We start from the raw sequence: 26,629 nt of genomic DNA, 5'->3' as shown, positions 1-26,629 counted from the left end.
CACCACAAAACCTATGATTTTTTTTTTCTTTCCTTTTTTCGTACCAAGAATCTTGTGAAATATTTAAAGGGACCACGTATCTTTATATAAAAAGATGCATCGACCAATAAATTTTTATGCATTTATGTTCGTGGAATTAGTGATGTCTTGACAATTATTATATATTATATAGACACGACCACTTGTCATTAAAGTCACCAGTGATCCACCGTCACGTTTCATACCAACAAAATCATTTGCATATTAATCAAATATTTTTGTCTCCATAAATTTCTTCTTTTTTAGTGTTTGATTTCATTCCAAACCGACTCAAAACTCGTCTCTCTTCCATACATACACGACGAGTATTATTTACATGACTCAACGAAAAACTCAGTACCACTTGGTACAGTTTCTTGTTTGATTTGGAACCCACCAATATCAATAATTTTAAGACACAACAGAAACCAACTCTGGCTAATGGTTTCATTGTTCTTTTCGTTCTTGTCATTTCAAATTTTTGTTTCATTTCAAATTTTTGTTTAATGCATGACGTCAAATCTCACATGATGTTTGATTTCCCCGTTTGCCAAATGAGATTGTTTCACCCTGCCCGTGCAGGCTGTACGGGCAATGAACGGCTCCGATCACTCCACACCTCCGTCTAAAAAAAAAAATGACTCGGAAAAATTCGAACAGTTGGATCGATCCTTGCGGTCACTGCCAGCAGGGATAAGGTCGAGTAAACCTGCGAAATGCCATTAATAATGAGAGACCACTTTATGAGAAAAATTAAAGAAAGTATGTTGAATTCAGCAGCTATCCCAGCCCATCCCATCCCTCTCACATTTCAATGTTTTCACCCAACTCCATACAACCAGCATTCATGAGGCAACCACCACTTTTATTGTCTGCGCCAAAGGACAGTCTTGATGGCCCCTCCCACTCTGATATTTTCGAACACTTCCATTTTACTCTGATTTTCAGTTCACCCTTCTTCATCCATTTCTCACATTTTTGCCCACAAAAAATGCCAGTGAAATGGAGGGCCTTTCTTCTTCTATCAAGCTGTCTGGCTACCATTCTTGTTACTTGTACCGGCACCAGCCTAACAACAAAGAAAACATACATAGTTAACATCGACAAATGGGCAAAACCAGAAAAATTTACTGACCACAACCAGTGGTATTCATCATTGATCAATTCAGTAGCATCAAGAACCTCTGAAACAGGTGATGGAAATTTACAACTCGAGAACAGGATAATTTACAATTACCAGACTGCATTTCATGGTGTCGCTGCTCAGCTTAGTGAAGAAGAAGTAAAGAAACTCCAAGAACAAGATGGAGTTATGGCTGTGTTCCCGGAAGCTGTATACCAGCTACACACCACCAGAAGTCCTGTGTTCCTTGGGCTCGAACACGAAGATAGCACCAGCATTTGGTCCGATGTATTATCCGACCACGATGTCGTGGTAGGCGTTTTGGACACCGGGATATGGCCGGAGAGCCAAAGCTTCAACGATTCCGGGATGACACAAATTCCTGCACATTGGAAAGGTACATGTGAAACGGGTCGTGGATTTACGAAGAGCAACTGCAATAAAAAGATAGTTGGTGCTGGAGTGTTTTACAAAGGATATGAGGCTGCTTCAGGCAGAATCAATTATCAAAAGGAGTACAAATCCGCAAGGGATCAAGATGGACATGGCACCCACACTGCAGCAACAGTTGCGGGAGCTCCAGTTCGGGGGGCAAATCTTTTTGATTACGCTTACGGGACTGCGAGAGGAATGGCCCCGGGAGCAAGAATTGCAGCCTACAAAGTTTGCTGGACTGGAGGGTGCTTTAGCTCGGACATTCTGTCGGCGGTTGATCAAGCTGTGGCCGATGGAGTCAATGTTCTGTCAATCTCGTTGGGTGGCGGCGTTTCGTCGTATTATCGTGATAGTTTGTCGATTGCAGCATTCGGGGCGATGGAGAGGGGAGTCTTTGTTTCTTGTTCGGCGGGAAATGGTGGCCCTGATCCGATTAGCCTCACCAATGTGTCACCATGGGTCACAACAGTTGGAGCCAGCACAATGGATAGAGATTTTCCGGCCAATGTTAAGCTTGGGTCCGGTAAATTTTTCACTGGAGCATCGCTCTACAAAGGACAAAAAAGCCTTTCTTCGGAAAGGCAGTATCCTCTGATATACCATGGGAGTAATTCTAGCAATCTTTCACCAAGCTCAATGTGCTTGGAAGGGACCCTGAATCCTCACTCTGTGGCCGGCAAAATTGTGATATGTGACCGCGGCATCAGCCCCCGAGTCCAAAAGGGTCAAGTGGTGAAAGATGCTGGAGGTATAGGCATGATCTTGTCAAATACTGCGGCAAACGGAGAGGAGTTGGTTGCAGATTGTCATCTTCTCCCTGCAGTGGCAGTTGGGGAAATGGCGGGAAAATCGATTAAGCATTATGCTTTATCAAACCGTTACGCCACCGCGACCCTTGCATTTCTTGGTACCAAGTTGGGCATCAGGCCGTCTCCTGTCGTGGCTGCCTTTTCATCCAGAGGACCGAATCTTCTATCCCTAGAGGTGCTAAAACCTGATATGGTGGCACCAGGAGTAAACATTCTTGCTGCCTGGACCGGAGTTTTGGGGCCGTCAAGTCTCCCTTCCGACCCTAGAAGAACAAGATTCAACATCTTATCTGGCACTTCAATGTCGTGCCCCCATGTAAGTGGAGTAGCTGCATTACTCAAATCGAGGCATCAGGATTGGAGCCCGGCAGCAATAAAATCTGCACTAATGACCACTGCTTATACTCATGATAATAACTATAATCCTCTAAAAGACGCCTCGACGGGTGAGCCTTCCACAGCATTCGACCATGGGGCAGGACACATACATCCAATGAAAGCCCTGAATCCCGGCTTGGTTTACGATATTTTACCCCAAGAATACTTCGACTTTCTTTGTACTCAAGGCTTGACCTCCTCCCAGTTGCTGCTTTTTGCGAAATTTTCGAAAAGAACTTGCAGACATTTTCTTGCCAGCCCAGGGGATTTGAACTACCCCGCGATATCAGCAGTACTTTCTGATAGCGGAAACACTACTGTTTTGACACTTCACAGAACAGTCACCAACGTCGGTCCTCCCGTTTCAAGTTACCATGTTGTGGTGTCTCCTTTTAGAGGCGTATTCGTGAGGGTTGAGCCCGTGACACTGAATTTTACTAGCAAAATAAAGAAATTGTCATACAAGGTCACATTCACTGCAAAATCTTCACAAGCAGGTCCTGAGTTTGGAGCTCTCATATGGAAAGATGGTGTGCATAGCGTAAGAAGCCCGATAGTTATAACATGGATCACACCATTATAATCAGCTCAAAGTGGAACTAGGTGGTGCTTCAATAAGGAGATTTTTCTTTTGTTGTTTGAGATCCCAAGCTCTATCTTTTTTGTTGCATGAAATGTTTTTACTGAATTGAATGAAATTTACATTGAGAAAAGAAATTCATGGAAGCTGAGTTAGCTTTAAGGTTCGAACCAGGGGATGGAACCAGCCGAGGACATGGCAAATAAAGTGGCACACATCCTGCCCAGAAGAGAAAATCTTGATATGTTCTAAAACTACAAGTTTGGTGCTGCCCGGTATACTTGGTCAATCTCAGATGCCGTCGCTGTAACTGCGTCTCTTATACTATAGATCTAGAAAGTTCGATCGAGTTGCAAGAGCAGAGCCCATCCAAATTTGTATTGAAGTTGCGAAACATAACCGGACTAAACACAAGTTCGAAACCAACCTCACAAGTCTGTTAAAGTCCAAACACACTGTTAAAAACTTGCAAATCAAAATGGTAACGCAACCGAAAAGGACATCTGCAAATCGATCATGGACAGTGATCAGTCCAAATTTGGCAATCGTAACACCACTCACACTTTGAGATATCAGCAACTGGGAAATAATCGATGCAGTAAAATCTTATTATAACCACCTCGAATTTCAGAGGCGGAGGAGGATTCGGAAAGATGAATATCTCTGCCGCCGAGATAAGCCGCGAGTCTACATTTCATGTTCAGTTATTAATACAATTCAAGCTTGAGGTCGACGAACTATTATATATATACATATATACTATGTAAACAATCAATACTATATACGGTACGAAGTAACCTTCAAAACAAGATCATAAAATTGTAAAAACTGTAAACACATTGATATTGACGATAAATTTAAGGTCCGATTCCAGCAAGTGTCACTAATCCAGACGCAGGTTTCGAGATTACCCTCAGCCTGAAATCACGAATAAGACTGTTAGAAAGGGGGGCCAGGAGGGTTCCCAGCGTAGTCCCTCCGACGCTCAATCTGACTTGACCGTAGTCCCAAACCTGGTATTTATAAGAGAATAACTGGACCTGTCATGGGCCATCTACCTGTGTTAGGGATGGGCCGGGAGTTTGGGCCTGATCTCGACGAGTCTATTCATGGAATATCACACATTTTACTGTTTAAATAAGATCCCTATGGAGTAAACAACTTTCTAGCTAATGTAGAAATACAGATCAGTATTAAAAAAAACACCAACTCGCCAAGTCTGGTATATAAAAACCCCTATCATTGATCAGTAAACTAATTAAAGTATCATGATCAACCGAAAGATGAAAAAGGTATTTCAATTTCCATGAGAAAAACGATAAAAAAATAAATAAAAAAGTAAGGAAAATATGATATACTGTATTATATTTATATGATTGTTTATGTAATTTTTAATTTATTCCTTCTTCTCTTTAGAACCATTATTGTATAGATAACATATATGCAAGATGCAATCGATGTTAAGATGCTCAACATTATATATATAGGTAAAGTAGGGCCATTTTTGCCTAATGAATACAGTAACACTGAATCAAAGTAAGCAGATATTCCTAACTTATCAACAATCATTGTGTTGTATATACTTTCCCAAACAATTTAATTGGGTGGGGCTATCATTGAAGCTATAAACTTTTTATTAACTTTAAAAAATTTCGAGGTTGCTTGTTCAAACCATTATGTATATACATATATAAGAAAAATTTCGACGTTAAATGTTGAAATATTTCCATACATATATAATGCATGTCTAAGTTGTCAATTGTACCATCCATCGGTGATATAGGTAGTTGTATGAGTCAATGCATTTGATATTTGACTATATTTTTTTGGTACATCTATACATAGTATGTATATTTAGTATTTTTATTTTAGAGTAACAGAGTTTTGATTTGCCGATTAAAAATGAAATTCTTACTACTATCATCTATCTATATATATTTGTATTAATGAAAAAGAAAATTACAATTTTAGTCCTGCAAGTCGTACAATTTTTTGTTTTAATCCTGAAACTTGTCAAAGTTTAGTTTGATTTTTTTATTTTGGTCATTTTTTTGTCTGAAACCACTAAATTCATCGGATATGGTTTATTTACATTGATTCTATCCTACATGGCATATGTAACAAAAATAAAGTTTATATTACATACGTTAAAATATATATAAACAAAAATAAAAAAAGCTTTATTTTATGGTTTATTTGACACTGATTCTATGATATTGCTTTATTTTTCTATTTTTTTTATCACATCTAATTTAATTTGATTAATATGATATTTATTCTCTTTACATGTGTCATGCATGATAGAATCAATATCAAATAAACTATATTCGATATATTTAATGGTTTAGAAGAAAAAAATACAAAAAATATGAATTAATGTATGAAAACCAAAATTTGAAAAGTTCAATGACTAAATTAAAAAACATATTAAATTACGGGATTAAAATTGTAATTTTTCCTAAAGAAAACATATTTTGTTTTCAGTACTCGAGAACATGTTTTAAAATACATGATTCTAAGATTGTTATCTCCAAATATTTTTTAACTAAAACAAAACTTTGATGATTCAAAATTTAAGGATTTTGTTTTGTACAGTATATTTTTCATGTATAACAAGTGCCCTCTCAATACCTATATTTTTCATTTATATATATCTCTTGAACTGGAAACAGCGCTTAACAAAATCATTTCTCCAAATTGAGGATCCAACAAGAATTTGTATGAATTATTTTGCAAGTATGTATGTATGTATATATATATTCAATATCATGTGCATATATAGAGCGTGTATTATATTCTTATAATAAGCCCTAAGTAAGTTAAAGAATGGCCGGTGGGTCGCTTGTTGGATAACCTCGCCTTGTTTAATGAAGATAATAATATTCCATTATTAGTGAGCCATGGAAGATCTCAACACCTCAACCACCATATATTCTTCTCCATTTTCATATCCAAAAAAATAATCAATCTAGCTAGCTTTGATCAGAATCTTGGATAAATTAAAGATGTTTGATTTACGATCAGGAGATGAGCTGTCTTTTGTAACCAAATCAATTTCTGGACAAGAAGATAAATTATCATTTGACGATTTGATTTCGGATCAAGCTTCTCTTGGATGCAACGTACCTTCCACCACCGCCACGGCCACCTCCAGCACCACAATCAGCACACAAAAACAAAGATTCATAGAGTTCGGGGTTGAAGAAAGCATAACAAAGAAGAAAAATGAACTCGGTATACGTATCAGGAAAAACGAGCGTAGAAATCTTGAAAAGCGAAGAAGGAATGAGATGGCTAATCTTTATGCATCTCTTCAAACCCTTATTCCATTCGAATGCATCAAGGTAAAAAGCTAGCTAAAGAATTTAATTCCTTTTTCATTTGGTACGCATTTTCTCTAAATTTGACTTTGTTTTAGCTCTATCGAGAGGCTATGTTTTTTCTCAAAACCTGAAGCCCTAGTCTTTATAATATTCAAATTGAAGCGATGGAAGCCTCGAATTCTCAATGAGTACTGTTTTGAGTTTTAGCTGAACCTATCAAATCTTTTGCTGCACTTGTTACATCCTTTAACTATACTGATCAGTTGATATGAATCTGGGGTGAAAATCAAGTCAAATATAATTTCATGTGGCTAATCATGCATCATTAATATGTAAAATGGTGGAGGTGCAGAAGATCTAAACCGGTCTGAACTCTGAATATATCATATATATCTCAAGTCCTTGCCAGGCTGTGCTTGTAGTTCCCCTCCAATGTTTGCTAAACAGAAATTGTTTTCAGGGGAAACGTTCAATATCCGACCACATGCACGAGGCAGTAAATTACATAAAACACAAGAAAAAGAACATCCAAGACTTGAAAATAAGACGAGACCAGCTAAAGGAACTCTCAGATATATCAGAGAACTCGAAGCTTTCTGTCACGGTGAATGTTGAAACGAGAGGGGTGGAGATCCTGATCCATTCTTGCTTGGAAAATCGAAGCTTTCGAATCTCAACAGTGTTTGTAGAAATAATGGAAAGGGATCTCGATGTGGTTGCTTGGGTCACCACAACAGTCAACGGGAAGTTCTTTCACAAAATTCAGGCAGAGGTACTAAGTTAAAAATCAGCAAGAATTGAAGTATGTGTTATGCGAGTATTAGGGTTTTGTCTATCCTTCTTTTCTTTCCCAATCTAATTTTTAATGACACCAGTCAAATGCCAAGAAATACTAATATTTTGATGGAATTAGTTGTTCTCTATGAAGTTTTCTTACCTCGATTCAGTATGATCTCTTTTCAAAACTTCAGCAAGATTTCATTTCTTAAATTGGTAACTATACTCTAACTTAATTAAGTTGTTTTCCCTCGAAAAATTACTTTGATTATTGCTGTCCATTTCAATTTTTTCCTAAAAAAATTTAATCACCCCTGATCAAATATAGGATAAAAGATTTCTTTCAGTAGTTAAACTCTTTTCTGGTAATGGGCTGGTGTTACCTAGTTTACCTTTGCCTTTATCATTCATAACTTTCAGTTAATCTAATGCTCATATATTTTCAGTCGAGCAACGCGACATACATTGATCCATCTGTTTTGCAAGAAAGACTGATATATGTCATAAACAATTAGTTCGGTACGTAGACTATGAGAAGAAACAAGAATTACTTCAGTGTTTGATGGTAGGCCAAGGTTGCTCGGATGGATTATCGAGCCATATGAAATACGCCAAGATGATACATAAATACGGTCGTTCAATTTTTTATATCGGTTTTCATATGATCCATTACCTTGGTTTTCTCTTAGTTTCATCAGACAAAGTAGAGACTTCTTTAGGAAATTGATCCATGAACATATTTAAAGTATGTTAATCATGTTCACTCTATTCACGTTTGCATGTTTTAGGTTTGTCCTTTTCATATTTTCTTCATGTTTGCATATTAGATTGATTTGTGTTAATTTGCCTATAAGTATAATTAACACGTCCATATTTCATTGGATAGATGCATGAAGCATGAGTAGTTTCACATCATTATTCCTACATAAAAAAATAATGAAAATTACAAAAAAAAATAAAATTGAAACATATACAACTAAACTTGAAACTTTATACAAATAATATTTCTAAAATATCAATCACAAAGTTATTTACCAAACAAAAATATTTAGTTTTCTATTTCCTTCCTATCAGCCAATTATAAGCTTATACAATATTATCGAGAAAATTAATTCATTGTAATTATCCTCTAATTCGATCCATAATTCACTTATATATTGTCGAGAAGGTAAATCTAGCTGTTACTAATTAATTTTTTTTAAAACAAAATCAGATCGAATATCGTATTCTTAAACGTTGAAAATCACCAGATCGAGATATTGTTGTTCGAATAGTCATTTGCTTGTTAGACCACTGGATGGATTAGATTTATCACATTTTGATGAAAGATCTGCGGGCGAAAGATACGGGGACAACAAATTACTTGCTGGTTATAGCAAATATGTTTTGTTTTAATACGTGGGATTCTTTGTGGCTACAGTTAATGTAGCATGCAAGATCTCCATCGAAATATTTTCTTTTTCTTAGATCTTATTTATATGTCTGTGTTTGAAAAAACGAAGCCTCAAAAGAAAATTGATGTTGAATGGAATGTATTGCATCGACATGTGTGTGACAATGAGTAGATAATAATGTGTTGAACTATGTTAGTCATGAGAAAAATACACCAACGTTGTGGGAAAAACTGGAAATAACAAGTTGTATTTGATCAAACAGATGATGAGTTTCAAATACAAAGCTCGAACTCTTATGAATGATCATTTGAATACTTTCAAGGTATTATTAATCAGTTAGTTTGAATGAATGTCAAGTTGGATGAAGAAGTGCAGAACCTTTTTGTCTTACTCATCCCCAGATGATGTTAATGTTGGATTAAAGGTATTGGGTTGTGAGGTTTATGGGCTTTCAATCTGAGTGAATGGAAATTTGAAAAGGTGGGTTTGTCCCATATTTGATGACTATTGCAGACGAAAGGGTATCAGACATCAAAAAACACCTCGCAAAACCCCTCAGTTGAATGGACTGGCAGAAAGGATGAACATAACACTAGTCGAAAGGGTGAGTTGTTTGCTTTTCAGAATCAGGTTTTCCAAGGTCGTTTTGGGGTGAGACCTTAGGTACAGTTACACATGTTTTAAATCTTACACTATGTGTTCCTTTAAATTTTTGACATTCCAGATAGGGTTTGGTCCCAAAAGAATATTTCTTATAAACACCTAAGTGTTTTTGGATGCAAGGCTTTTATCCATATTCCCAAAGATGAAAGGTCCAAGCTTGACATTAAGACCCGGGAGTGTGTACTTCTCAGCTACGACCAGAATGTGCTTGATTACAGGTTTTATGATCCACGAGAAAAGAAACCCATCAGAAGTCGAGATGTTGTATTTTTTGAAAAACAAAATCTAAAGGATATTGAGAAGGTAGACAAGACATCGAGCAAGTCTGGTGACAATTTGATTGATTTGGACACAGTACCTCATAACCAAGTGTCGGTACAAGTTGAGAGTGTTATTCAGACTGACTTTCCTATTATTGATGATATTGATGGTCATGTAGAGTTTGAGGCAGATCCAGAATCAGAAACTCAGGTTGTAGTTAGAAGGTCTTTCATAATTCTTATACTCGGAACACATATCCTGCCAGTGACTATGTGTTATTGACTGATGAGAGAGAACCTGAATATCATGAAAAAGCAATGGGTGCACAAAAATGAGTGGATTGATGCCATACAAGATGAGATGAAATCTTTATATGAAAATGATACATTTGAGCAGGTGAAACTGCCCGAGGTAAAAAGAAGCTTTGACAAATAAACAAGTATAAAAAATAAAGCCGAATTAGCATACTTCTCTGCCGCGATTCTAAGCTAGATCGACTGTTCAAGGTTTCAGTCAAAATAAAGGTGTTGATTTTGATGGAATATTTTCTCCCATAATTAAAATGTCCTCTATCCGTGTTGCGATTGGTTTTGCAGCCAATCTGGACTTGGAGATTGAGCATCTGGATGTTAAAACTGTTTTTCTTCACAGTGAGTTGGATAGAGAAATATAAATGGATCAACCAGAAGGTTTTAAGGTGAAAGAAAAAAAATATTTTTTGTGCAAATTGTAAAAGAGTTTGTGTGGCTTGAAGCAGACACTCAGATTATGATATCAAAAAATTGACTCACTTATGGGTAAGCAAGAATACCAGAAAAAAAGTTCTGATCATTGTGTCTTTGTGCAAAGATTTTCCAGTGATGATTATATTATATTATTTTTCTATGTTGATGACATGTTAATTGTTGCTAAAAAATCTTTAAGAATTAATGGGCTGAAGAAGCAATTGATTAAATCTTTTGCCGTGAAAGATTTGAGTCCAATAAACAAGTTCTTGTCATCATAATTTGTCGAGACAGAAATAATAAAAAGTTATACATATCACATGAGCAATACATTGAGAAGGTACTGCTGAAAAGATTCAATATGAGCGAAGCTAAAATGAATATTTCCCCATATGATGTACACTTTAGGCTTGATGTTCATCAGTGTCCCATTACTGATAAAGAAAAATAAAATATGAGAAAAGTTCTATATGTTTCAACAGTATGAAGTTTGATGTACACAATGGTGTGCACATGGCCAGGTATAACTCATGTAGTTGGTGTTGTGAGTCGTTATTTATCCAATCCACGAAGAGAGCATTGGGATGCATTGAAGTGGATACTAAGATATCTGCGAGATCTTTATAGTTTGAGACTTAGATTTGGAAATGGAGAATCGATGTTATTTGGCTACATAGATTCGAACATGACAAATGATGTGGATATTAGAAAATATATTTCTGGATACTTATGAACTTTTTTAGGTTGTGCTGTATCATGGGAATCAAGATTACAAAAATGTGTTGTACTTTCTACAACAAAAGCAGAGTATATTGTAGCAAACGAAGCTTGTAAAGAGCTACTTTGGATGAAAAAGTTTGTGGAGGAACTTGTTCTCAAGCAGGAACAATACAAAGTATTTTGTGATAACAAAGTGCTATACACCTTAGTAAGCATTCTACTTTCATTCAATGCCAAATCATGTTGACGTTAAATACCATTGGATGACAAATGTTATCAATGATAAATTGCTTGAGCTTAAAAAGATTCACACTGATTATAATTGTGCTTATATGATGACAAAAGTATTTCTAAGAGAGAAGCTTGAAGTATGTCGTTTGAGAGCATGCATATCCCCGCAAATCAATCAATTTGCAGAAGCATATAGGCTTATTGAACCATTGGATTGAGCTAAAATTTGGTAAGCACGTTCAAAAGATGTAAAATAAATTGTGAACAATTGAAATCGAATTTTATGGTTGTTTGGATCAGTTTTTGGATGACGAACAGAGGCTGGTGGATTTCTCAAAGCCCGTTTGCGAAAATCTAATTGTCGGATTGAGCTCAAATTTGGACAAAATTTTCATAACATCGTGAGGTACATTCTAGACAGTGGACTTAGGAGTTGGAGCTTTGTATCGACAAGAATAGGTTCTAGACAATAGATTTTTGTGTAGATCTTTTTAATTTTCTTGATGTTGCAATGTTGTGATATCTTGACAGTTATTTGTGATTATGTATTGGTTGGTTTTGGTTATGGACTAGTTGTAATCTCGTTATTCATTATAGTGGATATTATTTTAGTGGACTCGAGTCCCGTGGTTTTTTCCATCTTACACCGTGGAGGTTTTTTACGTTAAAAATTTCTCGTCGTTTATTATGCTTTGATCGTGTGTACTGATTTTATTTGCTCTATTTGATATTGTTTCCTGCTAGTTTCACACAAAATATGAGTTATTTATTCTGATGCGTTATTGGTTAATCTGTTTTTATCTAAAAAAGTGGTATCAGAGCCATGGTCGAGATCGAGCCATGTTGGTGGAATTCTCAAGTACTTAATGAAGGAGATGAGGGCTTCCAATAAATCCGTGATGAGATCGAGGTAGGAGAAGCTTCAAATATTTCATGTAAAGCATGCGCTCACATCGTAGCGGAGATGAGTTGTCTCAAGGATGGACAGATGAGATTGAGAGGATTCCCGGACCATGAGAAGAATTGTGTTCTTTCAGCTGAGGGAAGGATTGTTGTGAATTCAACCAAAGTCCCACATTAAAAATACATGAGGAAGATCATCTATTAATAAGATGAAATAATATTTCATTGGTATGAAGTCTTTTTGGTAAAGTCCAAAAAGCAAATCAATTAAGGATTTGGCTCAACGTAAACAACATCATACCATTGTGGAAATATATGATTTCCATTATACAACACATCTCCGACTTCAAATATGCTTTAATTGATTCTTAGTCTATATGAGCGCTGAAAAATGAAACATAATCTGACATATTTATAAAAACACACAAACATATGTGTATATATGTGTGTTGAATCTGGGTCGAGTTTTATAGCATACATTTCAAATTACATATGATTATATTGAGATTTTATAAATATATAAATATACAAGAGTTAATTACAACAATATATACCTGAAATCTTGAAAATGACATAAACTTGCAGCAAGATAGTTGAGATTAGTATTGGACATTATGTCTTTAAGAAGAATTAGTTTCACTCTGGTGCTTCAGTGAATAATAATCTTCTCCCAAAATACAACTTCTCTTGTAATTATAACACAATAAAAGAAATGTAGACAAGATGAATGTGAGCATGTATATTCAAAATTCAAATAATATGAAAGACATTTGATCATATATTTAAAAATATAAATCTGCAAGAACATGTTTTTTCGACATTTGACCCATTCAAAAGTTTGAAGATTTACATCAAGAGACGCAACTTAGAATACATTATTCCACGAAAAAACTAGTGTATGTGAATTTATTATTCAAGCTATTAAATTAAAGTGTAGTTTTTTTTATTAAGAATTGTAGCCGGTATTTTTAAATGTTGTTAATATGGATGGTTATATTTTGGAATCCAATTTTTAAGATAAGGTTTTTTATTTTGAAAAATAGAAGAAAAGTATTTAATATAACAAACTCATGCAGTGGTCCAAAATTATATATTGCAGCATTCATTAGTCGCTGCTTGGGTATATTATATACAATATTAATATTACTGCACATGCGGATTAAATTAGATCATTTATTTATTTTATTTTTTAAAATCTTTCAATCCCTATCATTGGCTTTTATACCATAAAAATTTCAAATTGTTTTTAAATGTATATATATTTATGATTTTTATACTAATATTGATTACCAATCTCATTTTTCAATTGAGATTTGTAATCTTTATATATATTGTGTGTGTGTGTATAAAACACACAGACAAAGTTATTTTTGGATGATTATATTACAACACTAATTTAATTGTATTAAATAAATTAGCTTAAATATGATAAAATTCAAAATCATATAAATAAAAACATTTTAAAAAATATTTTTTTTTTGTTTATTTATAAGAAAATTTAAGTTTTATGTTACACATAGTATAACTTTTAATTAATACCCGTTGGCAGTGCGCGCGATATGTGGGTGTATATATATATATGTGTGTGTGTGTGTACATACATACATACATATATATATATATATATATATATATATATATATATATATATATAAATCTTTTTTATGTAAAAAATTTAAAGATTATTTTGAAATTTAAAATAAATTGATTATTTTATATAAGATTTTTTAATAAAAATTTATAGTATTTTACGCTAATTTTTTTATGAAAATTTAACTTAGATAAGATTAATAGTTTCATGTAATAGTGAATTTTGCGATAATAGAGTTTTCTTCAATATCTAATATTAAAAATATAATGATAAATTATTCACGCTTCGTAAGATTAAGATATCATTAAATAAAAATGTATCATAACACCAAATTAGTTGTTTAGTATATAAATCGCTCACACTTCATAATGTAGTATAAATAGTTTAGTTTTGGAAATTTTGGATTATTAATTTCTAAAATCCAATTTCGAACTAATGGTTATTATTATTTTTTGAAACGATAATATTCGCATTGAATAAAAACATGAAAATATGATAAATCAAGTGTAGAAGATTAAAATTCCGAAAATATTAAAATATGAAATTTAATTTAATAATTTATTGGACATTTGTTCGTTAAAATTAATTTGGAGAAGGTGGGTGCAAATTAATAGTCCGAGTCCCGTGGCTAACTTGTGGTCCAACATCTTGGAACTTCCATATTGATAATAAATGATATATTTATAAGACTGAACCTACGGGTTCATTAGATGTATATATTGATGACGAGTGGATAGTTGTTTTTGTTGAAAACTATGAGTAAATACAAATTTATAGTGATTGATTTCTTTCTTAAAAAAATAAAATAAATTTTTTTTTTATTTTTGAGAGCGATAATTGTGTCCGTTAAAAGAGAAAGCGAAACATGATATTTGCGTGAGTCGTTTTATAGTTTATGCAAAAATTTATGTGAGACGGTCTCACGGGTTAATTTGGTGATACAGATAATTTATTTGTGTCATCCATGAAAAAGTATTAATTTTTATTCCAAATAATATTATTTTTTATTATAAATATGGTCAGAGCTGACTCGTCTCTTACTACTGAAAAAACTAGTGCTTCATAGCATTCGAAATATCGTGCTTGTGTATTTAATCACATTACCTGCAAATTGAATATGTATTTTTCTTCATCGACCCACTCAAATTAATGTATTTGCTCTACCAAAGTCCAGACAATGTATATTTGGTCTCAATATTGCTGACCCCAAGCCATGTATTGAAACAAAAGGAGGATGTAAAAAACCAAAATTATTGTGTTATTGTACGTTCGAAAATTCCGAGTATAGGTCGAACTGAATAGTCGACCAACGAGCTGTCCGGGGAAATCTCGAATCGATCATGGCACTGCATCACTGTTTTAATTCTTGGATGTGAAATTCGTTCATGTTTTAAGGTATTATTCGTGCTACCCATATGAGTAATATCCTTACTCATTCAACACATGAGATGTGCTCCGTTGATAAATTATGGTCATTCATTCAATCATGATATATGGATGAGTGATCATAATTAATCACATAGCACGTGTCTATGACTCATCGGAAAGTTGAAAATATAATCGTATAAACGTGATCATCTGTGTCGCGGTCGAATAAATTATCTTTTGTTGTTTACTATGTAATGGCTCGTGAAATTAGAAACAAAAGATTTTAGAAATCTCCAAAAACTTGTACTTGATTTATATTTAAATGAAGGGAAAATTACATTTTTTTTGTTATTGTAATTTGTATATTTTTTATTTTTAGTTATGCTATAAACAATGTATTTGTATTTTCAATTTTGTATTGCATTTTTTCTTTTTTGGCCTGATGAATTTTCATATTTAGTCATGTAACTTTTTTTTTCATTTTTTGTCTTTTTTTTTTTACTTGAGTCTATCATGTCTTCCGGCTGAAAAATGACCAAAAAATAAAACATATACAAGTTAAATGACCAAAAATTTTAAAAATATATATACAATTTACATAACTAAAAATGAAATTCACCGTAACAGAATAAAAAATAAAAGAAAAAATGAAAGTTACATGACTAAAAATGCAACTCCACCATTAACCAGTAGGTCTCTCGTGAGACGGTCTAACGAATCTTTATCTGTGAGACGGATCAACCCTACCGATATTCACAATAAAAAATAATACTTTTAGAATAAAAAGTAATACTTTTTCATGGATGACACAAATAAGAGATCTGTCTCACAAAGTACGACCCGTGAGATCGTCTCACATAAGTTTTTGCCAAAGTTATATTATTTATGTTTCAGCTAATTAATTTCTAATGTATTAATGTCCAGTACTGATCTGTTTGAATACCGCTGGGTATAACATGTACCATAAAAACATAAGAAATCAGTACTTACATAAATTTTGGTCAGATTAAAAATAGAAGACTTTAGTAATATATATAAGAGCAGGGCCTCAAATTAATAAAGGGATACATGTTTCGCGTTTGTTTCATTTAATGAATAGATGAATAGATTTGTATGAAGCTGTAGCCCTCCCTATTTCTTTAGTATTATCGAAACATTATTGAAGAAATAGCCCACAAAATTAATTTCCACCCAAATCAATTAATTTTTGTTTCAGAAGACGAATGACCTTGCACTGCACCGCACAAACACTTGGCTTCGACATATCCAATTATCACACACAAGGAAAACCCATCCATTGATATCCAAATTAGTGAACTTTCAGTTACCCACGGTAAAAAGGTTAAAAAAAAAAAAGAGCTGAATGTGCCATCTGTTTAAATATACTAGACTAGAAACGAGGCTTGTTCTACTTACAGAACTTTCATTTTTGGGGTTTTTGGTATCTAGAAAAAGAACAAGATCAGATGGGGAGAGGGAAAGTTGTGTTGGAGAGAATAAGCAACAAGGTGAATAGACAAGTCACGTTTGGTAAAAGAAAGAAGGGTTTGTTGAAGAAAGCTTCGGAGTTGTCTGTGTTGTGTGATGCAGAGGTTGCTTTGATCCTCTTCTCCAATGAGGGCAAGCTTTTTCACTTCGGGAGTACTGGGTATATGCATTGAATTTTAAATATGTGTGTTTTCTCTGCGTGTGTGTGTGTGTTTTTTTTTTCTTTTTGGAGATGCATTTGAATTTGAGCGAAAAAAATAACTTATAATCAAAACCCAGCCCAATCAAGAAGAAAAACAGTTGCAAACAATTTTGGAAAAGATCAAAAAGTTTTGCGGGTTTGAGTGTGACACACACGAGTATTGTAGTTTTTGTGTTATGGTCAAGAGGGGTCCAGAAAGACAGATTATCGAAAGTTTATCATATTTCCAAAATCGGCGATAATGAGCTAGCCCATGCACCAATATAGGCGCACATAAACGTATATCTATTTCTTGGTCTGTTTTTGCAGGTAAATATTTTTTCGTTTTATATTAAAGTCCTCGAAGTAATCAACTTTTTTTATGTGTTTGAAACAATAAAAAGATCAGAGTCTAAATGTTTCTGGTGATTTTCAAAATGTAAAAGATCACACGCCTCAAAGATTGTCTGTGTGCGTGTCTGTTGTGTGATTGATTATACACAGTTTGGTCATATCTGGATCCATCTGTTCTTAACAGTTTAATAACTGATACTTGGGCCAATGGCTCACACGATATTAAATTTATTTTCTTTTGGAAATTGCAGAATGGTAGCCACTGGCAATCGTGCGTCGTTTTTTAATATGATATTAGAGCACAAAACTATTATTATGTGTTGAACTGTTCTATGAATCACCCGATAATTTCTTGTAAATTTCACGTTATAATTGTTCGTTTTTAGGTGTTAGTGAGTGTATTAGATATCCAACGTCGGTTAGATTAATTCCTTGAGAGTTTGTATATATAGTGACATAGCACCATGTTCTAGCTTGTTATTCCATAACAGTATATTTTCTGCGTGCTGATCGACACCTAGGAACCAGAACAAAGCATTCATTTGAAGTGCCTAAATCTTGTGTTTACTGATAGACTTATGTAAATATTTTCCTTTCAAGTACACTTGGTTTTTTATTTATATATTTCCTTTCTTGTACCAGAACAAAGAATACTATAGACAGGTACAGGCAGTTCCATTCCAAGAATACAATCGAAGGAGAAGATGGTGAACATGAAAGCCAGGTTTAATTTGTTTCATCTAATGTCTTACTTTGCGCGCTATCGGCGTTTTGCAAATGTTTCGTGGCATTGTCCTAACCTAACTACATTAGATCTTATTTTACTCTAATTACAAAGTATAATAATGACTTTAAAAAAAATATAAATAGGCAGGTATACATTTATACCATACAAGCTATGTCTGCTCCTTAAACACCTTTAAGCTAAGAGCCTACCCATTATACAAACACATCACATTAATCCGAATTGTCGCAGTATTAGAAATAAGAAGCAGACAGAGCGAAATAATAAAAGTCAATCTACTAATAAAATTATAAAGTATATATAAATATAGGAAAGCACCACTTGAATCTGGATAATCTTAATACCCTACCAAGATTAATTAAACGATATGGAAAATTCTGTCAAAACGAGTAATGTCCGCCCCACCCGCCACACAATATAAATAAATAGATTAAGTTGACCCACCGTCAAATCTAATACAAAAGTGACTAGTCCTGTCAGACCAGACCCACCCCTCCTTGCAGCAACGGGTTATGAGCCAGCCAGCCCGTCCCGCTAGCACATTTGACATTGCTAACCAAATATCAATCCCTTCAAAGGATTGTTCATGTAAACATTTGACATTGCTAACCAAATATCAATCCCTTGAAAGCTGTAAATATTAATCTGAAGGTTTAATTTCTTATATTGTTCATGTAAAGTGCAGTCTATTTGCCAAGCTGTGACGAAGTTAAACGCCAAATATCAATCCCTTCAACTTCTAAATAGGTCAGTATATATATTTTGCCATCAACTTAGCGTTGTTAACTTTTAGGGTTAATCGTGTTTTACCCCTTCCAAAACTTTCTTATTTAATTTCTCCCGACTTTTGTTCTGTTATATTGTATCAGTTCAACCACTGTATATACATACTAGCGTCTCTTCGCACATGATATGCATGTACGTATTAAAATTTGTTTATGTAGAATAATGTTCCTATGAAATTTTCAGAGATTATGTTAAAATTTAAAAATATTTTTTACAATAATATTTTATGGTAGTAGTGATATGCTTTTTTTTCGAAAAAAAATTCAAAAATAGAGATAAAATTAAAATAAAATATTATCGAGATAATTTTAATTACAAAAAAACTTTACTAATTATAATGATATTTTTTATTTATAATATAGTGTGTGTAATATATATAGCTTCGACAAAATGTTATTTTATGTGAAATTTAATTTTCAATATCGTATTTCTAACAAATTACCCGCAATTTATGTAAGGCACTTACTTGGAGAAGATCTAGGATCCCTTAGTTTGAAGAAATTGAGAAACCTTGAGAAACAAATCGAGGGAACCCTATCAAAAGCAAGGAAATTTAAGGTACCAATTTAATGCTCATAAATCGTTTTTTTATAACCTGTTGGGAGTACAAGTATTTTTTATTTTTCTTTAGTTTGCACATTTAGTATTTTTTTCACATATAACTCTTTTTTTTTTTTTTGAAGTAGTTTGTCAAAATTATTAGCTAGAATGTCATTTGTGTCATTATCTCTTATTGATGTAGCATGAATATATGATTTAAACAACTTGAGATTTTTCTAAATATTATTAAAAAAAGGTCCCGAAGTATATAAAAATGAAAATATATATCTATATATGAGTTATATATATTCATGCCATTCATTTCTAACTCTGCATTGTTTGGCAAATGAAAATTTTAACATTTAAATGCAGACCAAGAAGATGCTGGAACGGGTGGAAGCTTTACGAAAATTGGTAACATGTGCATTCACTATCACACAAAGAGATGTCAAAACAGGTTTTCGTGATGGGGCGGCCTGTATTTTGACGGGTTTTAGGTGGCGAGATGGGCCGCCCTGCATGCATTATTAATTGTGCGTAGTTTGGTGCATTGGGGCGGATTGCATGTCCGTCGTTTTGACGAGTTGAGAAATTATCAACTCAATCCGTCTATTTTATATGACGGACAGACTCGGTCTACTTTGACATCTCTATGCACATACTTTCATATTACACACATATATTAATGGGACATTAATATTACTACTCATCTTTGTGTTTTTACTGTGTTATCAGGACAGTGAACTTGAACAACAAAATAAAGAGCTTAAAGAGAAGGTTATCCATTAATTTTGATTTGACTTTTCATCACTTTAATTTGCCAGTTTAAATTTAACTATTTTCCACAATACAAAAACAACCGTTTAACGGGTCAATTTTGTGAGACGAACTCATATCTAATTCAATCTATGAAATAGTATTAATTTTTATTTTTTATGTCAAAAGTATTACTTTTTATTCTAAACATGGACTCGATCGACACGTCTCATTGATATAGATTCGTGAGACTGTCTAACAAAAATTTATTATTTCCACAATTGTGTTCATGAACCATACATGCTGATGAATGAAGCCTATTATTTTATTTTTCTGGGAAAGTTAATTAAAATCCCATCTAACATCCTTTCACATCTATAAATCCCACATTTTTTTTTTGTTTTTCCTTAAAGAATCATCCTACACAGTTTTTTATACTTACAAGATCAAAATTATCTTCTTTTTTTTTTTTTTTTGTACCCAAATGCTCTTGATTAAATTTTATTACGACTTAAATCATTTTTTAACAAACTTATTGATTAATTCATTTTTATATTTTAAAATTTGATAATTTTTTTTAAAATTATATGTAGGATGAGTCCTTAGAGCAAAAATATTTATGGATACCTAAAATTTCCCTAATTTTTCTATGAAATTTTCCCTATTTTATTTCAAGGACACCAAGAAGTATAAAATGAAATGAAATATCTGAATTGTTCGACTTGTGAGACTTTAATAATATTATTCTATAAATATTTGTTTGAAATTCCAGATTGATAAAGAAATGCAACTGCAAGAAGGAAATTATGGTCGTCGAGGCTCGTTGTGATCAGCCGCGCTAATCACAGAAATTGGTAAATTTCCGCCTTCAATAATTTTGGCCATATAATTTGAGGATATTTTGGAAACAAATATCATATAATTTGATGTCTTTATTTTTTTAAAAAAAAAATAGTTATTACAAAAAGTAGAAGGGATTTTCAACAAGAGAATTATTGGTAGGATGGATTTTTTGTTATGAAATTCGTATCATTCATGGTTATAATTCCCCCACCAAACATGTACGAAATATATCACCCGGAGCTGCAAATTAATTAGAGCCTCTCCAAATAAATTTTAAATGGCTCCCATTCATTTTTTATTTTTTATTTTTTAAACGAAAGATTTTTTTAAAAAAAATACAGATTTATCAATGCTTTCAGCTATATACAGAATCCATTATATATCATCGAGCTGCATTAGGAGAAACTTTTTAAATTTTATTTAACTGTTTTCAACGAATTAAATTGGTTATTAATTTATTTGAAGGGAATTTAATAATATTTTTTGTAACAGGTGTTGATCTGGTTTAGAATTTGGATGCAAATGAAACAAGAGATGGATAAAGGGAGACAGAATAAAGAGATTAGACACTCGTGATTATTTTTTCTTCGCCTATCATCACTCTTTATTTGAAATAAAAATGAAAACTCCAAATACATTCAGACTTGGTACTTAATTTCTTGCAAACTTTTTCTTCGATTTTTTTTACATGTCAGTGTCTTAGAGAGTCATTTAACATCGTACGTTTTATATGACCATATCTAAAATCAGAAAGGAAAAAAAAGTTTTACGTTTTCGAAACTTATACGTTCAGAAAAACTATATACTTATTATTGAAAATAAGTTGATGAGATCTTGTTAGATCTCCCAGCTTGGTTCAAATTTGGCGTCAACTAGTAGGTAAGTAAGTCAAGCACAGGAGAGAAATTACAGAACAAAAAGATGGAACAACTGATTACCATGTAATTTCATATAGAAAAACATGAATTGAAAAGAGATCATTTAAGAACACACTATACATCGATCTTTCGAAAAATGAAAAATTTACTTGGAGATGGAGAATTGACGGGAAACGATTGAGAGCTACCTTCATGTACCACTTCCGTAAAGCTCCTTGGATAATGGGAGCTAGAAGGCCATTTGCCAGCAGCGATCTATCCATACAGTCCATTGAAACACGTAGAATTTACATAATATTATTATCTAAGATATATATTTTATGTTCCTGCCCGATATCTCTCTATAATATTTTCATTTAAAAAGTAAAACCCCAAAAGAAAAGGCAATCACGGAGAAATAAGCAGAAAGAACTTGTGTATCATACTGTACGTACAGAACCGGTGCTGTAGAAAAAACAGTGGCAAATTTAATATAGAAAAGATGGCATATATAATATATATGATTGTACGACTCGACCGCACAATCAATAGACGAAAAACTCTTTAATATTCAAATATATATTTTATATTATATTATTATATTTGATATATTTAGAATGACTAATTTTTAATATCACGATCTATTTTAATAATTGTATATATTAATAAAGTGTTAAAATTTTAATCCAAGTAACATGTATTTCAGTGGATAGAGTTTTAAGTTTCATGTTCAATTGCTACCTGGTCTTTTTTTCATTTTTTTGCTATTTATTTATTAATTCATGTATCAAAATTGTAGTGTAGTCTCTCACTTTTTTTTAATTATATTTTGATCATCATTTAAATATAAGCCAAATTAATTATAAAAAATATTGTACAACCGGGCCATGTATGCATCAATGCACTAGTATATATTAAAAAAATCAAGTTTTATTTGTTAAAAAAAAAACTAATATCATAATTGAATTAAATAAATTTTAATTTTATTTAAAAATGTATTTTTATTTATATTAGAACTATCCAATAAAATTTTATTAGAAATTTGTAATATTTATATCCTTATAAACTTTATTAGAAAATTTAATAATATTAAAAAAAATTATAAAAGTTTGGTTTGTTTGGTTAATAAAAATTGAACTGAACCGAACTAAAAATTATTATAAAAAACTAAAATTGAACATCAGTAAAACCGAATAGGTTTTTTAAAATTAATTTAGTTCGATCGACTATTTTTGTTGAAATCAATATCTTAATCACCTTAAACTGTAATTGATGTATGTTCATTACTTGTCGTCGTATGTTCTTTTGGTTTAAAAATAACTTTGTATTTTTTTCTTCATTCTCTTAGTTACTTAACTCAGAAAATTCAATTATCTCAAAAATTTAAAACAAAGATTTTTTAAAAAAAATCTCATAATTATTCAAAAGAATTGTTATTCTAATAAAAAAAATCGCAATACATGCACAATAATAATTACAATATCAATAATTCTCAAATATTTTAATTAATTTATTATTTTCTCAAAATTCACAGCAATAGAGTTTTAAGATAAAAATATAAATTCGAGAATTCATATACATCATAAGTTAATATTACCGCAACTCAAATAATCACAACTAAAATATTCAACATAATTTTATAGTTGTCGAATTTAACATAGATAATGAAAAGGCATTAATATGCAACAACTGATATGTATATATAGTTAGAGCTCAGCAGCGGAGCCATGGCGGCCGAAGGAGAAAAATAATTGTGGCGTTGGATTAAAGGGTAAAATAATATAAATGAAGGTGACAAACTACATTCACTGTGACGCAGTATGATCTTATCAGATATATCTTTTTCTGGTTTACCTATGTACATCACACGGTAATTATATCATAAAAGAGAGAAATTTAATGATCTAATTAGCTGGGCCTTGAGCCTTGAATACATGTATACCTACCGTTTGAAAATAACCCACTGGTCCATTTTTAGATGCTGTCTGCGTACACTACATTGACATTGAATATCATGGCGGACGACTTAGGAACACTTATATACACTCGTAAAATTCAATACTATTCGACAGCTTCCGCGCTTGCATTGAAGTATGCTTCGGACGTGGTTTAAGAGTTGGAGTCGAATTCAAATAAATTTTCGGCTTATGTTTTACTTTCAGTATTACTATTACATGCATTATCTCAAGCAAGATTTTTTATTGCCATTATACACGAGTACTCTTGGTTGTTAGAAGTATTTAATGCATTATGCTGCATTAATACCACATGTATATTTATTTACCTAAGAAAAATCTAAAGAGTGTTAAAAATCACTGAGTATAGAAGTGCAACGATCGCTTGGCCTAGTGGCAAGGGTGAGACGTGCTAATTGTCGGCAAAGACTTTTTAGAGTTGGCAAATTGAGGGGTGTGGGCCATTAAAGGAAAATAAAAACGTGGGAGGCAAATTCATTGAATGGCGTGTGGTTGGAAGTTTCACAATACGCGTTCATTACGCGTAAGGAGCTCCTATAAATAGAGCTCTCCCTTCATTCTGAAATCATCCCTTCTTCGAGTTTTCTCTCATCTTATAAGCATTTGAGTGCTTAGTTCTATAATATTTGTGAGCTGTTTTGTTCTCATGTATTAAGAGAGTGTGTTCTCTTTGGAAACACAGTGAGTGAGTTGTACACCACAAAATATTATAGTGGAATTCTTTTCATCTTGCCCGTGGTTTTTACCCTAATAATTTTTAGGGGTTTTCCACGTAAATATCGGTGTCCAGTTTATTTTTTATTTTCGGGTTTTATTATCTCAAATTCCGCACGTGGGACCAACAAGTGGTATCAGAGCCTTGGTTTAAAATTTCTTAAAATTCTGAGTATGCTCTGTGGTTGCAGCCTAGACTGATCTTCCACATCAGAAAAGATTTTTTGAGATTTTTTATTTAAGGCCGGATTATTTTGTCTGGTCTACTAAAATTGTTGTAGACATAATGGCGAGAAGGTACGAGATAGCAAAGTTCAATGGAAGCAATTTTATGCTATGGAAAATAAAGATACAAGCAGTTTTAAGAAAGAAAAATTGTTTGGCGGCTATTGGAGATAGACCGGTGGAGATTACAGATGATGGAAAGTGGAACGAGATGAATGATAATGATGTTGCCAATTTACACTTGGCTATAGCTGACGAAGTTTTGTCAAGTATATCTGAGATAAAAACAGCCAAAGTTATCTGGGATACTCTGACAAAGATGTACGAGGTCAAGTCGAGCCAGGCTTTATTTCTTCGGATGGCGGAATCCTCATCGATGACCGACCATATCAATACACTAAATACTCTATTTTTCCAACTCACTTCCATGGGGCATAAAATAGGGGAAAATGAACGTGCGGAGCTTCTACTTCAAAGTCTACCAGATTCATACGATCAACTTATCATCAACATTACCAACAATATTCTGATGGACTTTCTAAGATTCGACGATGTCTTAACTGCGGTTCTCGGAGAAGAAAGCCGGCGCAAGAATAAGGAAGATAGGTTGGTAACATCGAAGCAAGCAGAGGCTTTACCGATGATAAGAGGAAGATTTATGTACCGTGACTCCAGTGGGAGTCAAAGGCGAGGTAGATCAAAGTCGAGAAGTAAGAAGAAAAATATTTACTGCTTTAAATGTGGCGGTAAAGGGCACTTTAAGAAAGAGTGTACGAGTATCGATAAAAGCTCTCAAGGAAATGTGGCCAGTACTTCAGGCAGTGGTGAAATATTATTCAGCGAAGCGGCAACTGTTGCGGAAGGCAGACACAAATTTTGTGACACATGGATTATGGATTCAGGTGCGACGTGGCACATGACGTCTCGGAGAGAATGATTTGATCATTATGAACCAGTCTCAGGAGGATCTGTATTCATGGGAAATGACCATGCCTTGGAAATCGCTGGGGTCGGTACTATCAAAATTAAAATATTTGATGGCACCATTCGCACCATACAGGAGGTACGACATGTGAAAGGACTGACGAAAAATCTTTTGTCCTTGGGGCAATTGGATGACATCGGGTGCAAAACTCGGATCGAGAAAGGGATCATGAAAATTGTAAAAGGCGCGCTTGTGGTTATGAAGGCTGAAAAAGTTGCTGCAAATTTGTATGTACTTTTGGGAGAAACACACAAAGAGGCAGAATTAGCAGTTGCATCAATTGATTCAGGAGAAGAATTAACAGTGTTATGGCATAGAAAGCTCGGGCATATGTCAGAACGAGGGTTGAAAATTCTCTCAGAACGGAAACTGCTACCGGGACTTACAAAAGTGTCACTACCCTTTTGTGAGCACTGTGTTACCAATAAACAACACAGATTAAAGTTTGGCACTTCTACTGCCAGAAGCAAAAGCATATTGGAGCTGATTCATTCGGATGTTTGGCAAGCACCGGTTGTATCCCTAGGAGGAGCGAGATACTTTGTCTCGTTCATTGATGATTTCTCTAGGAGATGTTGGGTGTATCCAATCAAGAAGAAATCAGATGTTTTCCTGATCTTCAAAGATTTCAAAGCGCGGGTTGAACTTGATTCAGAAAAGAAGATCAAGTGTCTAAGGACTGACAATGGAGGAAAATATACCAGTGACGAGTTTGATGCATTTTGTCAACATGAGGGCATCAAGAGACAGTTCACGACGGCTTACACACCTCAACAGAATGGAGTGGCGGAGTGGATGAACAAGACCTTGTTGGACAGAACAAGAGCTATGTTGAGGACTGCAGGTCTAGAAAAGTCATTTTGGGCAGAAGCAGTCAAAA

General features: G+C 33.4%; 3 protein-coding genes across 4 annotated transcripts; all 3 read left to right on the top strand.

Annotated features, from left to right (window-relative positions):
* The first annotated feature begins 859 nt into the window (after nucleotides 1-859).
* Nucleotides 860-3,489, top strand: LOC142533974 (subtilisin-like protease SBT1.3). The gene has a single exon (XM_075640915.1). It carries the CDS (start codon nucleotides 866-868, stop codon nucleotides 3,344-3,346), a length of 2,481 nt encoding a protein of 826 aa, XP_075497030.1. The 5' UTR covers nucleotides 860-865; the 3' UTR covers nucleotides 3,347-3,489.
* A 2,700-nt stretch (nucleotides 3,490-6,189) lies between these two features.
* Nucleotides 6,190-8,148, top strand: LOC142533588 (transcription factor bHLH118-like). Its single transcript, XM_075640415.1, has 3 exons — nucleotides 6,190-6,687; nucleotides 7,127-7,438; nucleotides 7,890-8,148. Exons 1-3 carry the CDS (start codon nucleotides 6,349-6,351, stop codon nucleotides 7,956-7,958), a joined length of 720 nt encoding a protein of 239 aa, XP_075496530.1. The 5' UTR covers nucleotides 6,190-6,348; the 3' UTR covers nucleotides 7,959-8,148.
* Nucleotides 8,149-16,362: 8,214 nt separating this feature from the next.
* On the top strand, nucleotides 16,363-21,706 carry LOC142533825 (agamous-like MADS-box protein MADS3). Of its 2 annotated transcripts, XM_075640730.1 has the most exons (8): nucleotides 16,368-16,947; nucleotides 17,965-18,046; nucleotides 18,753-18,814; nucleotides 19,312-19,411; nucleotides 19,766-19,807; nucleotides 20,129-20,170; nucleotides 20,922-21,003; nucleotides 21,485-21,706. In XM_075640730.1, exons 1-7 carry the CDS (start codon nucleotides 16,766-16,768, stop codon nucleotides 20,976-20,978), a joined length of 567 nt encoding a protein of 188 aa, XP_075496845.1. In that variant the 5' UTR covers nucleotides 16,368-16,765; the 3' UTR covers nucleotides 20,979-21,003; nucleotides 21,485-21,706. The 2 variants fall into 2 exon arrangements, 1 of the variants encoding a protein (XP_075496845.1); XR_012816821.1 differs by lacking the exon at nucleotides 21,485-21,706 and having other exon boundaries at nucleotides 16,363-16,947; nucleotides 19,766-20,170; nucleotides 20,922-21,263.
* The last annotated feature ends 4,923 nt before the right edge of the window (nucleotides 21,707-26,629 follow it).

This window comes from Primulina tabacum, chromosome 18 (assembly GCF_025594145.1).
Source record: "Primulina tabacum isolate GXHZ01 chromosome 18, ASM2559414v2, whole genome shotgun sequence".
Taxonomy (NCBI): Eukaryota; Viridiplantae; Streptophyta; class Magnoliopsida; order Lamiales; family Gesneriaceae; genus Primulina; species Primulina tabacum.
The sequence above is the reverse complement of the archived record's forward strand: the minus strand, read 5'-3'. Positions and strand labels throughout refer to the sequence as shown.

What these genes read in the sequence shown, in the direction of transcription:
- LOC142533825 (XM_075640730.1), top strand. Translation starts at nt 16,766, where the DNA reads ATGGGGAGAGGGAAAGTTGTGTTGGAGAGAATAAGCAACAAGGTGAAT. An exon ending in ATGGTGAACATGAAAGCCAG is followed by an intron (nt 18,047 to 18,752) that starts GTTTAATTTGTT and finishes TGTAAAGTGCAG; the next exon opens with TCTATTTGCCAAGCTGTGAC. An exon ending in TCCCTTCAACTTCTAAATAG is followed by an intron (nt 18,815 to 19,311) that starts GTCAGTATATAT and finishes AATTTATGTAAG; the next exon opens with GCACTTACTTGGAGAAGATC.
- LOC142533974 (XM_075640915.1), top strand. Translation starts at nt 866, where the DNA reads ATGAGGCAACCACCACTTTTATTGTCTGCGCCAAAGGACAGTCTTGAT.
- LOC142533588 (XM_075640415.1), top strand. Translation starts at nt 6,349, where the DNA reads ATGTTTGATTTACGATCAGGAGATGAGCTGTCTTTTGTAACCAAATCA. An exon ending in TTCCATTCGAATGCATCAAG is followed by an intron (nt 6,688 to 7,126) that starts GTAAAAAGCTAG and finishes AATTGTTTTCAG; the next exon opens with GGGAAACGTTCAATATCCGA. An exon ending in TTCACAAAATTCAGGCAGAG is followed by an intron (nt 7,439 to 7,889) that starts GTACTAAGTTAA and finishes ATATATTTTCAG; the next exon opens with TCGAGCAACGCGACATACAT.